At 31.2% G+C, this 18,462-nt stretch overlaps 1 protein-coding gene and 1 long non-coding RNA gene across 2 annotated transcripts in view; one reads left to right on the plus strand and one right to left on the minus strand.

The window, feature by feature from the left end:
- Positions 1–2,917, minus strand: part of LOC143074542 (nacrein-like protein) — a 34,621-nt gene extending 31,704 nt beyond the window's left edge. Inside the window, exon 1 of the mRNA XM_076249946.1 lies at positions 2,789–2,917. Coding sequence (XP_076106061.1) covers positions 2,789–2,843 — 55 coding nt within the window. The 5' untranslated portion in view covers positions 2,844–2,917. The remainder of the gene's footprint in view (positions 1–2,788) is intronic.
- The window catches only part of LOC143075891 (uncharacterized), a 57,243-nt gene that overhangs the window by 37,427 nt on the left and 1,354 nt on the right, over positions 1–18,462 (plus strand). The window contains exon 2 of the long non-coding RNA XR_012978453.1: positions 12,238–12,276. This is a non-coding gene — a long non-coding RNA (uncharacterized LOC143075891). The remainder of the gene's footprint in view (positions 1–12,237; positions 12,277–18,462) is intronic.

Raw genomic sequence — 18,462 nt, forward strand, 5'->3', positions numbered from 1 at the left:
GTTTGAACCTGGTTTTATGCCTAGCCAAACCTCCCGTTTATATGACAACGTTTAATTATATCGCTTAAATGACAAACATACATGACAGGAGTTCAGCACATACAAACGCAAGAACACTCATTACAGCGAAACGCAATAATAAATGATATAATCATAGTACATTTCAACATGTAAACCGTAGAAAAACAACGGACATCTATCTATAATGACAGCACAGGACACAAATAGCGACGTTTGGTTGTGTGACGTATATATAAACTTGAAATTCAAACAATTATATGTATCGAGATCTGAAAATTAACAAATATTTACACACTAATACTTGGCCAAACAATTATCAAGATTATGACGGTATTGAAAGGTTATTTTGAATTAAAGCTGTGACTACGTTATAAATATTGGGACTTAGAAAATACTTTATACACGTAATATGATCTAAAATGGAAATTAACTCGATTATACTGACAAACAAGGGATATGTGAAATGTGCTAAATTTACAGAATTCAAACCACTAACGATAAGACATAACAGCATATCAAATTGAACCCACTAAACAAACATAACTAAATACATTAATGTTGGAAGTATAAATACCGAGACACGTCGTATAGGAATGCTATTTCACACAAGACAAAACAGTCATATTCATCTCTGGTAACTAAACAAGATGATGTCAAATGCATTTTTTTTGGAGTTTAACAAGGAATCGGGCGTCTGCATGCTTCTTGAACGCTTCAGAATGTAATCAAATAAGATAGAAAGAACATAGTTTAGTGAAAAATGTTAGGGTTTTTTTATTGAAGGAATAACTGATTATGTAACATAATTCAAAATTAAGAAGAGTTCTTTGATACCTGTAGATGATTCCATGTGGAGAAAAGTCATATAATAACTTACCATTTTACTTTGCATATGTCTAGATTCTTACACACTCAGTCAAATTAAGAAAGTGTTTTGATTCACTCAAATTGCAACTTAAAACACTCGACCACACTGTTCTAATTTTACCCTCTAACCCTGATAAAAACACACAGTAAGGTGACATTGTCAGTATGTTGATGTTTTCATGCAGACGATGTTGTTAATGTACTAATTCTATAAGGAAAATGGTACTATTTATTCTACCATAGGCGACAATACTAGTAACATTTTCTAAATTTATCAGTTTTTATAATAAAAACCTAGATAAAACAGTTATGTGTGATGTTAGTATTTTATTACTCTATCTTAAAAATTGAAGCCAAATAGTATCATGACTAATTTCCAACGGAGCTTGTTTGTGTTATCCATGCCCACCGTCATTTTGCATCAAATTTATGAAATTTTGGAAGCCTTTTGGAATAATTCCCTAGAACATATTTCAATAGGTTTTAAAATTTATATTGTAAATTTGCACACTGTAGTTATTCATAGATAAATAAAAAATATATTGTACCCTTACATCCAATCACAGCGCTCCTAATTTGACTTCCTTCACCTGTCTTGGGTACACAAAAGGCCAACCTAATGCTGGAAAAATGTAATAGTACCGCTTTCCTTATACTGCGCTGACTTCTGACATTATCACGTGATGTTTGTGTGTAAAATGAAAATTTGACACAGTAAAGCGAACTATCTCGGAAATAAACTATCAATCACAATTTTCATTAGTTTTTATATGAACTACCTATAAATGTTGATTATCTTTAAATCAAGCTTCCTTCTTCTACATTGTTCAATTTAACATGTTGACAGTTTTTAATGTTCTCTTTTTTGCTCATTCAGAAAATTCAACAATAAAAGCAATGACGGTAGAATACAATCACATATGTACTTCAACAAGCAACCCATGATTGTTTTACCTACCTGTTGCTATTTTCCGTCAAATCATTATAAATCTAAATTAGGATTTACCGAATTTTCATCTTGAAGTTAATTGAACAATTTAATTATAAATTAGTTTCTTGTAAGAAAATCCGGTGCTAGCAGTTGTCGTCTTCATTTTGTTTTTATGTGTGACATTTGTTGTTCCGAGTTGAAGGCCTCACTGTGATCATGAAATAATAACACACATAATAGCGCTTCCACGGATGAAACCGATAAAAGTGGTCTCATTGTGCTCATGAGACGACGAACACCTATGCTAGCGCTCTTATTCAGATCATGAGATGAAGCCAACCAATAAAAGCGATCTTATTTTGATCATGAGATGGAGAACACAAATGAAACCGCTCTCACTGCGAGTGATAATGAAATGAACAACACTTATAAGAGCTATCTCAATGTGATCATGAGATGCAGAACACAAATTAAACCGCTCTCACTGTGAGTGATAATGAAATAAAGAACACTTATAAGAGTTATCTCAATGTGATCATGAGATGCAGAACACCATACTTTGGTTTTCCTGATATGCTGTTTATGTACTGATTTTGTCATGGATTTTTATCCAATATCTTTCCTTTTTTACAATTAATGATCTAACGATTCTAAGTTCTAGGTGGTACCTAACACTACAGGGAGATAACTCTGTAAAATCAGCTAAACGTTTTAATTACGTTGTGTTGTTAAGGGAATATTAAGCTTTTCAATTATCAAATTAAGTGTTTGTCAAAATGCTATATAACCAGTGTAATTATTCTGATTTATTTATTTTTTGAAATTTTTATATTTTTTGTAAAAAGGTCAAAGTAAATACTTTGTCAAAATTTTAAGAAAAATTAAACGAGCCAAATTAATTTTAGTTAAAGTGTTGGGTACTGCCTTAAACTATGTACTACGAAATTACACCATAGTAATGCTACTTACCATTGTTTTTTATAGTTGCTGGAACTCTTTTATGTAGATTGTAGAACTTTGGCATTGGCAATAGCCTAAATTGTGTTTTACGTGTATCGATATTGATTGGCGATTGTCTTTTGTTTGATCCACATGTAATCCAACATATGTGAATTTGACACCAATAAGCTGGTCCTGAAAAAAGTATGTGAATGCTTCAGAAAAGTGTTATTTTTTTGTCATAAAAAACATGAACGTTGCCATACCCGTATGAATATTTGAAAATATGAAATTAAAGTTTGAAGGCGAACACACATTAAAGAGCAAACCTGAAGTTTGAAGAAAAGAATCTTAATGAAAAAAAATATAATTTCACCAGAAAAGCATCAAAAGCTAGTTATGTGTAATATAGGTGATACTCGCTGTATTGTGTACTTTTTCATTTATAAGAACACTCATATTAGTTTCTCAACAACTCGTTGTTGGCGGACGTAAATTGGTAATACATTTGTAGTTGTTAGTCATTTGTTTTTGACGAGTTGTCTAAATAGCATACACACAACGTTTTCTTATGTTTATACCTCATGGAAGTAGTCACAGTACCTATTTATTTGCAAACTATTTAAGACCTTCGTTTTTCAACTATTGTTATTTCTAAACACATATTACATGAAACACGAATTATACATACGTTACACTTAAAAATTGAAAATATGTCAAAAACATTATTAGTATTGGTAATGCATGTTCACTTTGTGCTTAAAATTAAGATGTAGACAAAATTATGGTTTGGCTATGACTTGATAGAAGATGTGGTAATAGAGAATGTCAACGTCAAAATTATATAGTATGACGGCTGGTACATGTACATGTATAATTGGAAACTTACTGACACGCAAAAATTACATTATATTTAACATTTTGTCTAATATAAACGGATCAAATATAAAGAAGTGTCAAAATATAAGTCAAAGTTGAAGACTTTCCTGTATCCAGACAGAAATGTTTTCTTGTCATCCGATTATTCATTTTTCTTATAACATAACTTTAAGGTAGATGCATAGTTAACCGCCATCTTGGATTATACTATCGCTGTATACAATCCGTCTAGCTATTTGCAAATTTGAAAACAGATTTTCAGTTTTATTGGTTAGACTGTTTATTTAGAAGAAAACGTGCTGATATATTGCATTTTCCAAAATATTAAAACAAATACCAAACAGTTGCGTTTTAGAATCATTTTTTTCAACTACGCCTTTTAAGGGGAGATAACTCTTTTAGTCAAATATATATACTGGACTGATAGGGATATTTTTTATTTTTACTTGTAGCAAGAAAACAAGTTTGGTGATACCATTTTTATTTTCATTTTCTTAAAACATATTATAAAACCTATCGTCTCACAATTTAATTCAAAATTCTGCACAAAAATGTGTTTTTCATAACCATTCTCAGCAAATTTAGACACATTTCAACCACTGATAGCTTGAATAATAACACGATGACCCATCTTTTTTATTATATTTTTAAAACGAGCATAGTAAAATCATCATTTTGGCAAGGTATAAGAAAATTCTATCACGTGAAACATATACCTAGCATAATCTACCTTAAAGTAACTACCGGGGTCTTTGGTCTGAGAACAGATCTCGGTTTTTTTTTATGCAACGGTCTGCCGAAACACATAAAAAAGTTCTACGTTTGAACGATTTTTGATCACTAATAAATCAGCAAGAGCTAGAGCATAACTATACGATAGGAGAAATGTTTGGTCATCGTCATCATAGTCCTATACATTCGTTACATATTTGCCAACGGACGTTAAACAACCACTGGTTAATTAGATAAACAATTAAATCAGCACGCCTCGCTTTATCGAAATCTTAGCCATTTTAGAGGGCATAGACTAGTTGTTTCTTCTTGGCAAAAGCTAAGTAACCACAGTAAAAGATTCAGGTTATCTGCGGTTTTTGTTAATGAAGTTACTCTGTTATCTTTGCATATGACTATTATTGTATTACCGACGTATTACTCGGGAGTTTTTATATTTTCCTTCTCTGTGGTAGGACAACCTAGTCCTCAGTCAAGGAAGATCGACTGGAAGAAGTCAAATTGAGCTTACAAGCGGTCCAATTAAGGGAAACATGTGATATCCGTTTCACGTGGCTCGGTACTTATACATCTCGTCAATGTGTTTGTATTTGCGACTTTTTGTATTTCTTTTGTTTTTATAACGTGACTCTGTACTTTAAAAGATCCCGTCAGTATGATATTGTTCTATTATATGTCATTATGATATATTTCTATTATGAATTACAATATACGTTGAACCACAAACGTCATAATCATTCAATCGCGTAGTGGAATTAATTTTTTTGGATTCTTATAAATTCTATATATAACTTTTGGACTAGTTTAAATCTCGGTCTATAATCTTAAATTTATTCTTACATACTTTTGATTTTTTAACCCTGTATGCTTACATTCCCATGAAAATTTTAAAATTGTTTGTATGCACATTGAACGACAAATTCATTTGACGTATAAAATTTTCTGACGTCAGACACTCAATAAATGTGTTCGTAGATAGTAGATGTTTTTGTGTTCTGTTAAATTGTTCCTTTTAAAATTGTTAAACGATGATGACTGATGTACCCATATTTTGACTATTATATTAATTGTGTCTGTTTATTTAACGCATCAATGTAAAAATATCGGAAATTGATGAGACTAACAGTGTGAGAGGGTTAGCGCTATAGAACCAGGTTTAATCCACCATTTTCTACATTTGAAAATGCCTGTACCAAGTCAGGAATATGACAGTTTTTGTCCATTCGTTTTTGATGCGTTTTGTTATTTGATTTTGCCATGTGATTATGGACTTTCCCAATTGATCTTCCTCTAAGTTCAGTATTTTTGTGATTTTACTTTTTACTGTTCTATACGTGAAAAAAAATCATCGGCGAACTTTCCCCCATAATTGCATTGCTTGTATTGTTTTATTAAACTTCCGGTGTTTACTCTCAAATGATCGACTACTAACTAAAGATAGTAAGGTTTTCAATTGAAATTTATATAATCCGGAGTCAAAAGTCGGTAACATGAGAATAGTCTAACAAATGTTAAAAATGTCAAATGAAGTACGGAGTTACAGTGCAATTTCACTTATAAAGCTAAGATAATATATTTCTAAATTATAAAACTTTTGTAAGCAGTCAATTCGTTTGTAGTTATACCGATTTCATATCAATAATCGAAACTACGTTTTGTTTTACTGTTATTCTGAATATCAGGCTTGTAAATTAAATATATGTATATAATTTAAAGGTCAAATGTTACGAGAAAAAACTTTAAATTGCACAAAAACGTGTTCTCTTGGTATTAAAGTATTGCTGTTTTGACATTTTAAATAGTAACTTACATTCTTACCTTCACAAAAAGTCCTATTGTAGCTAAAATGGGCTGTGTTGATATCTTCATAGTAACACTGTCCTAATGTGGGAGGTCGCACCTGTAGATATCCAGCACCATCAACGAAGGTCACGGACAACGCAGCTACAATATAAAAAGATAATAGGACCTCCATTCGTAAAAACTATCTGCGACAAATTGAAAATTTGGAAAAAATACTTATATCATATCTAAGAAGCTGATTGATTTTTATTATTCATCAAATTTACAATATTTATATCAAATGTGACAGTATTCAATAAATCACCGTGACGTGGATTTTTATTTTTACATTTTAAGGTCAACAGACTTTTTAATTATTGAAAATAAGTATTATGAAAACTTACCATCACTTGAAGTTTTAACGATATATTATTGTCGTTTCTATTTTATACGTCACAGTAAGATTGTTCGATTTCGTCGTTTACTGTAGCCTGCTGTAAAACCAGGTCTAACCAACCATTTCTACATAAAAAAATGTCTTTAAAAAGTCAAGAATGGGACAGCTGTCAATTTATTTGATGCTTTTTTATTTTGCCACCTGATTAGGAACTGTCCTTTTAAAATTAGGTTCAGTATTTTTGTGATGTTACTTTTTACGCCAATTGATCAACAGGTTTAACTCATTTATAAAAAAAAATCCAAAAAAAAATCGAAGTTGATGTTAATCCAAACAAATCATCGTTTGTATCTAATTTTTAACATGAAATGGAACTTTTATTTACTTCAATATTTTGTTCTCACAACGGCTGGAGAAACAACAACTGGCTTCGTTTTTTTAATTCATACTCCAAAGATCGTAAGGAAACTTATTTAACCTTTTGAAATATAAAACTTAAAAATTGTATATAACAGACTCGTTTGCAATGCCCAAACGTGGTAAAATAATTGAATAAAAAAAAATGACCAATTAACACGTTTGTAAATCGAAATGTTTTTTTTTTTTTTTTTGTGTGTTTCAAATCAAACTGTTTTTGTTGTTTCAAATCAAACTGTTTTTGTTGTTTTAATTCAAACTTTTACTGTTGTTTCAATGCAAACTGTTTTGTTTGTTGTTTCAATTCAAACTGTATGAAGTTTTGTAGAAAATCCACATCTCTACATATTATATAGTAGAAAAGTATTGCATGAAATGTTACCATGATTTCTTTCCCTAAAGCTACTTTTTAAAAGTGGATATTTGATAAAAACAAGTACAAATTTAAATGAAATTTTGAAATATACAAGTATCAATAAATTATTTAAGGGTGCACTGAAAATTTTAAATATATTGATTCAGAACGAGGTGCGTTTGATTATAATGTAAGATACTTATTACAATTCTTACCGATAACAATAAATAGTAGTAAACAAGAATAAAACAAATGTTAATTTAAAAACCTATATTCCAAACTTTTAACACAAAACCTACGATAAAGTGTGATGATTTTCATGATGCAAATACTTTGTCTGATGTTGCCACAAAATCAGAATTATCCGACCATTAAATGCAAATGAAATAATTTATAATTAGAAATTGGATGTAAGACATCCTCTGATTGGCTGGAAGTTTTTGTCTATCAGTTCATAGACAAATTTCGTCCTGTGAACGTACGTGACGTCATCGACAATAAAATGTCAAAATTGTAGTTTGTCATGCTTACTGTCTATTCGAAATAACCTCCAAAATGTGGTGCATACTTTTAGATAACACGTTACGCAGGTTATTCAGTTTGCACCATATGTGTTGGTGTTTATTTTTCTTATAGACAGACAAAATAGTTTAGTCATTCCTTAAATAGCATCGCTATAAATAATATTTGCTCATCATTGGTATACGCAAAAAGCATGGCCTATTTTTTTTTATATATTTCCCTCGTTGCACTTTAAGAATTAAAAAACACAGTCATAAACCATATTAAAATAGGTTTATATAATTAATATTATTCGATGTCATTTGTAATAAATATGAAATGAACGTGGAAATCTATCGTAATTGCTACTTTCAATTCAAGGACATATGACATGACATTCTTTAATATAATCATGCGTAGAAACAATCGGTTTTATTAATTTTATGCAAGGTCAAGTAAATGTTCCAGTTCTTATATCATGCACATTTCTTAAAGCACAACCGGACGTCTCAGAATTTTTATTTTTCTAAGGATTTATTGAGTTTGATGATATACTGCTATATTGATCTATTAATAATTACATTAGATGTATGTTTCATTATAATTCTTTATTCTAATTGGCTAACTGCACATCACGTGTTATTCCGTAAGCAGTTACATTGCTCAATACAACTTTTCATTCATGATAACACGTGGTCCAACAATAAAGTGCACATGTGAATTAAGTAAAAAAATATATAAAATTCGTGTTTTCATGATCATAGCTAAAAAATGTAATTATAAGTATTGAATGCTTCTTTTTGTAACTTTATAGGGTTGTAAAAGCGTTGACCGTGCGCACATTTTTAGAATGAAGCGCTTCCGCGCTTCATACAAAATGTACTTCGGTCAACGCTTTTACACCCCAATAAATTTACAAAAAGAAGCATTCAATTCTTAAATATTCACAGATTAATTGTTTACAATACTTTAAACTAATCCTTATGGTAATACTCAGTGTCCCACTCCAGGAAAAGATAATCTTAGCTTTATTTTGAAAAAAAAAACATTTCAGAGTTGTGAGTTCGTACTATATTTGGGATAACTTTTTTATTCTAGCGTCATTGGTGAGTCTTTTGTCTGACGTATACAACTACATATGAGCAGTCAATCTAATTAAAATATTGATCTCTGATTACGTTATTCTACATATGAGTTGTTCTGCTTTGTATCGATTTGATGAGCTTAGTCCTTTTCAGCTGCCTTTTTTTTTATAGTTTGTTAATGTGTTGCTCTTATACACCGATCTCCAAGGTTTGAGACGAAATAGTAATACATAATATCGATCCATTATACATTGTTAGAAATAAATGATCTCGACATATAATGTCAAACAGAAAACTCATTGGATGATGACCCTCTTATTATTTTTTTATTCTCACATGTCTTGAGTAATAGACTTAGTAACTAAAATTGTATTAACTCTCTTAGGATGCCAATGGTGCAGGGGGGAATGTATGCTGAACCAAACCACAGTTGGTAGACCAAGGATTCGAATATATTACCGGGTGAAATAAAAATGTTCCCTTTATTAAATATAACTTGACGCAACTTTACTTTTGATTTCAAAAAGAAAACTCACTGCATGCAAATTAAAGCCTGATACATTTTACAAAAATATGTATGTTTGTTTTTAAATCAATGAGTGTACCTAATTGCAGTAGAACCTTGCCCATCCCCAGATTCTCAGCCTCATACATAAAAGTATATATTTTTTATATTGACCTAATATTGTATATATTTATAATAATATCGGTCAAATTTATTTAAATGGGGATTTTGTGGTAAATATTGGAATCTTGTGGTAAATTAAGAAAAAGTTAACTTAAAAAAAGAAACTAGGTATTTTAAATGATTGATCGTAAGGAGGAAATATTTGTTGTAAAATTAATAATTAATGTGTAAAACTGTTTTATTAATATTGGCGAGGTCAAGGTTGTTTACAATACATTATTCGTCAATTTATAAGTACGTAATTTTAGATATAAAAATCAATTCTTAATGAATCAGAACATATATGACGTATTTATAATTCACCTGGTTGGTTGTTCGCAACTCTCAGTGACGCTTTCTCAAGACAAAAATAAAACGATATATCTGACTGCATAAAAATGTATGTTCAAAGCATTAATTTAAGCATTGTAAGTTTTTTGCTATAACAGCGCCATGTACAACAGTCAGGTTGGTACACTTTTATACATACAAGTTATATAAAAATATATGTTAATAATTAAAGATTTGTTTTAACTTTCAAAACGTCAAGCAAACATGTTTACCTGCAAGATTCTATATGTGACTGTCCAAAGTTAAGAGACTGTGGTGTAGTGGTTGTCGTTTGTTTAATTATGTTTGTAATATATATTGTTTTTTTCAAAAATTGTTATGTTACACATTAGACCGTTATATTTTTGAATTGTTTACATTTAATTCATATGAACCTTGGTGGATAGTTGTCTCATTGACAGTCATACTACATCAATATGCTTATTTTCATATCCAAAAACTCATGCATATAGAAACATTCATTAAGAAAATAAGCTTGCGATACCTCCATTTACTTGTTGATGTACTGTCGCTTCGAAATCTACATCGTTTGGAATAAACCGGTTGGCGGTTACATCCTGTCTTTATTGCCTCAAAAAGTCTATTAATTTTTATCACACTCACATCTGATAATTTGCTTACATTGAACACGATAACACATTACAGCGGCAATCATCGCCCAAGAACAATTAAGGTATCTAGTCATTTCGAACCATATCCATTTCGTACCATTGCTATTCCGTACCCCAAATTACCATTGCGTACCATGAATTTGTCACTCATAACCATGAACAAAAACCATTTCGTACCATATGGGGAAAAAAGTCTTCCGTTTCGCGCTATATGGAAAATTATGGAAAGCCAACGGGTTCAAAATTCTTACTTCGTAACTTGCCAATTTGTAACTTGTAGCTGTGTGATTTGTCAATTTGTATATTGCTGTTCTGTAACTTGTCGTTTCGTAAATTGTCAATTTGTATATTGATGTTTTGTAACTTGTCGATTCGTAAATTGTCAATTTGTATATTGCTGTTTTGTAACTTGTCGATTCGTAAATTGTCAATTTGTATATTGCTGTTTTGTAACTTGTCGATTCGTAAATTGTCAATTTGTATATTGCTGTTTTGTAACTTGTCGATTCGTAAATTGTCAATTTGTATATTGATGTTTTGTAACTTGTCGATTCGTAAATTGTCAATTTGTATATTGATGTTTTGTAACTTGTCGATTCGTAAATTGTCAATTTGTATATTGATGTTTTGGAACCTTTAACATGTCGATTCGTTAAATGTCAATGTGTGAAATGTCGATGTGTGAACTATCATCGTTGTATTATGCTAACGATCATTATGACGACAGATGGCGCTCTGTTTCTTCTTCGGTGTATAAGTCTCCTGTAAGTAGGAGCATCTCCATATGGAATATATATACTTAAGTAATTTTAATCAATTAGTTACAGCAAATGCGTCTAAAAGAAAGCAAAACAAAAGTGCCTTAGAAATTGCCATTGTCCCATAATTTCTCTCATAATAAATGTCTTTCTGAATGTTGTTTTATTGTCAGTTATATATCTATGTTGATGTTTATGTTATACATGTTATGAGACTCTTAAATGACTATGATTTCAACACAATACGGCTTGTCAAATTGAAATGTTGAAGAGTGACAATAAATAATGAGTGTCGCAACACAAAACAATGGTCTCTTCACTCTGCGTTAAAATAAAGGAGCTACCATCTTATTTTAGGGGTCTCCCTTACTTTTACTGAAATCTTGAAATCTACTTCGCTACTACCTTACGGCATTGAGTAGTCGTTTGTTGAAAATCTATAGTTAGTATCGCTGCACCGGCAAAACTGAAAAACTTTTTAAACAAACACATTTTCTACAATTATAACTTTTTAATGGTATATAAGGATATGTGTCGTCATGGGTAGGCATTAAATATTTTGCCACTGGGCAACAACCAATCAACCAATCAATACTCATCAATGTTCTCAATATAAGTTATAAATGTGGGTTTGTCCGAAAATAAATCCCTTCTATCTCTAAATGATATTTATGTGTCACAGTGACTTGGTAATACATTTTCATCTTATCGTTCTTTGCAGATGTTAAAAACTATGATTCAAAAATAGTTTGCATGATTTCATTCCTTGTTTTGCACATAAACTATGAGCCAATTTTTCATTGTAAATTATAAAGAGACCTTGGTTTGTTATTAGTAATTATTTATAAGTTTAGCAAGTGATTCATTTATAGGATAGGGAAAAGGAAACACCTATAATGACTGAACTAAAAAACGCAACACTAAATCAATTATTTTATTTTCAGGTATGCATTAGGAAGCTACCATTAGATTTTTATGGAGGGGTAAGTTTAAAATTGAAAAAAGGCAGGACAGAAGTTGTTTTTTTGTAAAAATAAAAAGCCAGGATGAGCATCTTAGTTTGCAAAAAAAGGCAGGATGACAATTTATGGAGAGACAAATAAGGATATTAAACTAATATATACTAACAAGTGAGGTGTTATTTTTAATCCTAGCCTCCTCCAACCATAAAACTTAAATGGAAGCTCCCTTATGTATAAAATATCAATTGTATAAACATAACATTCATTCATTTCGTTTAAACTTTGAGTTGTTAAATCACGTTTATTTTGTAAATTTAAGGTACACTTGAAAACATGGTCTTCACTCTATATGTGTATGTGCCACTCTTAAGGCAACGGCTGATTGTAGCCACATGCCATGTCTGCTTGTAGCCAAAGTCAAACTTTGGGATGTTTTGAGTTTAGTTTTGTTGCCTCTGATTTGAACTCTGTCACGATCATTACAGTCTTTTACGGGAATTAAGTGGTTTAACGATAATCCAGTATGCCCTCTGGTTAGTCCAGTATTCATAGTTATCAGAATCATTTTCATTGCAGCGTAGACAACCGCAATACTTATTTTGGTAATATTACTGAATCATTTACCTTCAAATTGTTTGTCATCGGCTATCGATAACAGTGATGTTACGCTCACTCAGTCTGTCAGAGGCCCCCAATGTGGATTTATATAGAACAAAAGAGCTAAGTTCAGGCAGGTGCACGAGAAGAAAAAAGAAAGTTTAAGTATTCAACATTTCAATCAACACACAAGGTGAAACCCTCTGCTTTTTACATGTATTACATTTTTGTATTTGATTTAGGCGTTTAGAACCTTTGGCAACCCCCAGTTTATACAAATGTATGTCTAGCGTTGGGACGGTGTACTTGTTGGGACGAACGTTCACCTAATCTGACCCAGTCAATTGATAACCTAAGCAAGCCAGTACATAGTCTTGTCAACGCTGTGATGAAAAGGATTCTATTAATAAGAAGGACATCAGCGCATATAGCAGATTAATTATGATTAGGTAAATAAAATCACCAAAATGTGTTGCGTTTTTTAAATTCATCAGTATATATGTTCATGTCATAACTCTTCAAATGTTTCTGTGAACTAATATATTTAATTAATAATTAATATTAACATACTATTTTATATTGATACGTGTATTTCTTGCCAATTAACACATTACAAACAATGATTAACGTAGAATGATGATAGTATTTTAGTCATGTACAAGGATGCTAATAGTCAACGCCTGTCTTTTAACATAGACGACATGATTATTTGCCAGGAAGGCCTATTAATATCCACGTCTAAGTGTTATATATTAAATATTTAAAAAAATAGTTTCGTAAGAGGTTTTGTTCGTAATCCACGAATATAATTTCTGAATTATTATTAATAATATTATCCAGCTTTTGCTACAAGAAATGTATTTTGACAACAGAAATTTAAATTTGGAATCACATGCTGGATTGTGTCGCCTGCTTTACTTGTCATTCATCCATTTTGAAACATAACATATCATTATATAACAATATTTTATTTAAAAATAGCAATCGCAACTTTATTCAAATATATAGACTGCAAGTGATCAACAAATGTTATATTTCATTATATTGAGCAATATTTAACATTCAATGCTGAAACATTCTTTATTTTTTGAGAGATATTATTTAGCATTTGTTGTATAATTTGCTAAGCATTTTCATGATATATTTTTCTGTTTTCTAATCTTTGTCTTTCATTCTGCTTTGTAATTCTTTCAGTGAATGGGGTATATTTTCTCTCAATTTGACGCATTTAATTATTTTAATAATGTTTTATACATGTATGAGCCCGCGAAAGACCAATTAATCTATACCAAAAATTCAATGACATACATAATATAATGCTTTGGTCAGTTTGTCTGACAGGGAAAAGTCGGATAGTTTCCTCGTGAAAAACAGACTGACATATAGTTGTCTCATTAACAACCATATGGCATTTCCTTAATTTGAATCCTTATTTTTTATATAGATTATGGTACCAGGAATATACTGGATATTTAATGTCTGTGTAATCTTATATCAAGTGATATACAATGTACAGTCTGAATTTATTAACGTGAAATAGTATGGTCAATTTGATTTCTTTCTGAAGGAAATGTTGGAAAATCAAACAAAATATGCACTATGTGTGTACCTTGCTGAACATGTAATCTAATTGGTACGAAGAAATATTCGCTAAAAGATCATTATAAAGACTAAACATGTCTGCGTTGTCTGTTCAGTTAAATAAGCATTGCATGCTTCTTTTTGTAATTTCATCGAAGTGCGCGCTTCATTCTAATAATGTGCGCACGGTCAACACTTTTACAACCCTATGAAGTTATAAAAAGAAGCAGTCAATACCCACCGTGTAGAACGCCACTTGCGGGGTGTCGGCTATGTTTGACATGGAGTGGCAATTTTGAAGCGACGAAAAAGTAAGAAGGTAAGTTCAAGCATCAAAATGTCTTATTTCTAGAACTTTCAGTACCATATAATGTATTGCACGGAAGGAACCGCAACATAATCTATTTCCTGAAAGCAGAAGCAGTCGTTTTCAGTGCTCAGTTTTCTCAAACACCTCGCCCTAGTTTTCCGTGTTGCAGATTTTGAGGCTTTATATGCAAATTTCGTTATAAAAAACTACTTTACACAGCTACCCTCCGTATCATTTATATAGAATTGTATTCCTCTCATTGACTTATACCAAAAACCAGTTTCTTAGTTAAAATTAATTGGTTTTAAAACTGCTATTCATCAAAATATAAAGTGTCGCCCGGGGTGTCAGATTTTGCGTCGCAAGGGGTAGAGGCTTGTCGTAAAAAAAAGAATACATTTTCTTATAAATCGATCTCTATCTGATACTTTTGAATTCAAACACACCTACAAAAATAGGAACATAAATGTAACAGAAATTCAACCCAGAAAAACACAGGTTACATCAAATTCTTCAAATTTTATTCAATTCCGGTTCGTTTAGAGATATGTATATAGTCAGAGTAGACCTTCAAAGTAGATATGATATGATAGATGTGTAACAGAAAACGGATAGTTATTGCTAGGCGATTACGAACGAAATAACTGTCTTGAATCATTTTTTCTTGTAAACCTGTTCCGTTGTATATTGTGTATATAAGTCGTTGTTTTCTCATTGACAATTGTAGTATCATCGTCTTCAGGATTACTTGAAGTTGTGTTGTCATTCGCTGAAAAAGATGCCGTTGAGTGTTTCATTGGAGAGAGTGTTCTAATTCTTTTAGGAGTAATGGATTTTTGCGGCGTGCACGAGTGCTTTTTAGATGAACCTGCTGATGAACTATGATGCATTTTGGCTGGTGGAGGCTTCGGGCATATCTTATATTGAGGACTATTTTGTGATGTTTTGGTTTATTGAGCCATAGCCTTGACTTTTTTTACCATGATAGTGACTGAAAAGGAAAAGAAATAGTTTACCAGCTTAAAAACTAAATATTTTAAGCCATTTTTTTTTACTATGAATGAAATCAAAAGCACATGTTTTATAAGACCAAAAACAGGCAAAATGAAAAACCCTTATTTTTTCATGGTAAAGTAGATGTGAATGAAATCAAAAGCATATATTTTATTAGACCCAAAACCGGCAAAATGAAAAATCCTTGTTTTGTCATGGTAAAGTAGATGTGTTTGAAATAAAATATATCATATTAAGACTAATTTACAAGCAAATATGTATTTTTTATGACAAGCCTCTGCCCCTTGCGACGCAAAATCTGACACCCCGAGCGACACTTTATATTTTGATGAATAACAGTTTTAAAACCAATTTATTTTAACTATGAAACTGGTATTTGGTATAAGTCAATGAGAGGAATACAATTCTATATAAATGATACGGGGGATGGCTGTGTAAAGTAGTTTGTTATACCGAAATTTGCATATAAAGCCTCAAAATCTGCAACACGGAAAACTAGGGCGAGGTGTTTGAGAAAACTGAGCACTGAAAACGACTGCTTCTGCTTTCAGGAAATAGATTATGTTGCGGTTCCTTCCGTGCAATACATTATATGGTACTGTCATGAGAGTTCTAGAAATAAGAAATTTTGATGCTTGAACTTACCTTCTTACTTTTTCGTCGCTTCAAAATTGCCACCCCATGTCAAACATAGCCGACACCCCGCATGTGGCGTTCTACACGGTGATACCTATAATTACATTTTTAGCTAGGATCATGAAAACACGATTTTTATCAAGTTTTTATTTAATTTACCCGTGCACTTAATTGTGGGAACTATTTGCCCTTACGTTAAGCAACCAAAAATCAATCAATTATTGTGGGAACTCGTGTCATCATGAATGATACATTTTTTCGGGTAATGAAGTTGATTAAAGAATAACGCGAGATTGCAGTTAGCCAATCAGAATAACGTATTATAATGAAACATTCACTTCCGTTCCATTCTCAATTTTATTTATCTCATCTAATTATATAGACTAAGTATTTAAAGTATATCGATCAATGCACTTCTAAGCTGTCTCATAAACTTAATTTAAAAGATGATGATCAGCTTAAGCATATATAAAAATGAAGATGTGGTATTATTGCCAATGAGACAACTCTTCAAAAGAGACCATATGACACAGAAATTAACAACTATAGGTCACTATACGGCCTTCAACAATGAGCAAAGACTATACTGCAGATTCATGTCCAGCAATTGTTACAATGCACCATTAAACATATCACAATGAAACTAACATTTGAAACTTCTTCAGATTGGGCGATTTTATAGAACCTGAAATGTTGTCAAGATATACCTTGCCTAGTTTGAAGAATGTATGTTGACCTGTGATGTGGTTTTTTGTGTGTCGTTGTTTATTGCTGTGTCACCGGGGTTAAATTCAGGGTTTCTCTCAGAAGGTTATTCAAACATTTCATATATCATAGAATCGGTATATTCGGTCAATCTCCCATACAGACAGAGTTATCGTCCTTGAGAAGGAAAGGACGATAAGTCTGTCTGTATGGGAGATATTGATATTCGGTTTGGCACTATCAAAGAAGAAAACATAAAATAAAATAGTTGTTAGCAAATAGGCAAAATCATCTGTCAAGGTTCGGGGATCGATTTTCTTTAAAATCTTCCACACTTAAAGGCAATTATCTTGTAACTTCTCTAGTGCACTTTGAGTAATAAAGTCCTAGTTTTTCCATTGAATTATTTTACATTTGTCATAATGATTTCGGGACCTTTTATTGTTGACTTTTCGATATGGGTTTCAACTTTATTGAAGGTCGTACACTAACCTATGCTAGCTGTTTATTTCTTTGTCATTTTGTATCGTGTGGAGAATACTAGTCTCATTGGAAAACATGCAAAACACTTTTTTGTTTTTATATTGGCAGCAACAACTAAACATTGATCGATCTGCAAATCTAAATTAAAATATCTCCCATCACTATGCCCCACCGCTGACGACTCACTTTGGTCTATTTTACAGTGATTAAGGTGCTTGTATTCTAGTTTATGAGTGTCATATAGTAAGCAATTTAAATTTTTTTCTAAATATCTAAATTTTTATTTTTTTCCGAAAATATTTGATATTAACAAGTCATAAAAATAATGGTCAATTGTCGATAAAAAGTAAAATCATAAAAATACTGAACTTAAAGGAAAATCCAATCGGAAAGTTCATAATCACATGACAAAATCAAATGACAAAACACATAAAAAAAACGAATGGACAAGAACTGTCATATTTCTGACTTGGTACGGGCATTTTCAAATGTAGGAAATGGTGGATTAAACCTGGTTTTATAGCGCTATACCTCTCACTTTGTTGACATTATAACACTGTTTATTTTACTGAATATTAATTTACTTTACAGTTACATAATGCTATATGTATAATTTAACTAAATAATACAAACATATTTAATATAACTAACCTAAAATACATTTCATGTAGATTAATAAAAACACAGAGTCCGAGAGAGGTTTTTTAGAAAATATGAGTTCACTTCTTTACATGTATTACAATATAAAAGTATACGCCTATACAACTCAACAATACACACATATTATAATAATTAACCTAAAAACATATCACATCCAAAAAAAAAAAATACATGTATTACAATATAAAAATATAAATCTATAACATAATATAATAATAATC

This window comes from Mytilus galloprovincialis, chromosome 5, assembly GCF_965363235.1.
Source record: "Mytilus galloprovincialis chromosome 5, xbMytGall1.hap1.1, whole genome shotgun sequence".
Classification (NCBI taxonomy): Eukaryota; Metazoa; Mollusca; class Bivalvia; order Mytilida; family Mytilidae; genus Mytilus; species Mytilus galloprovincialis.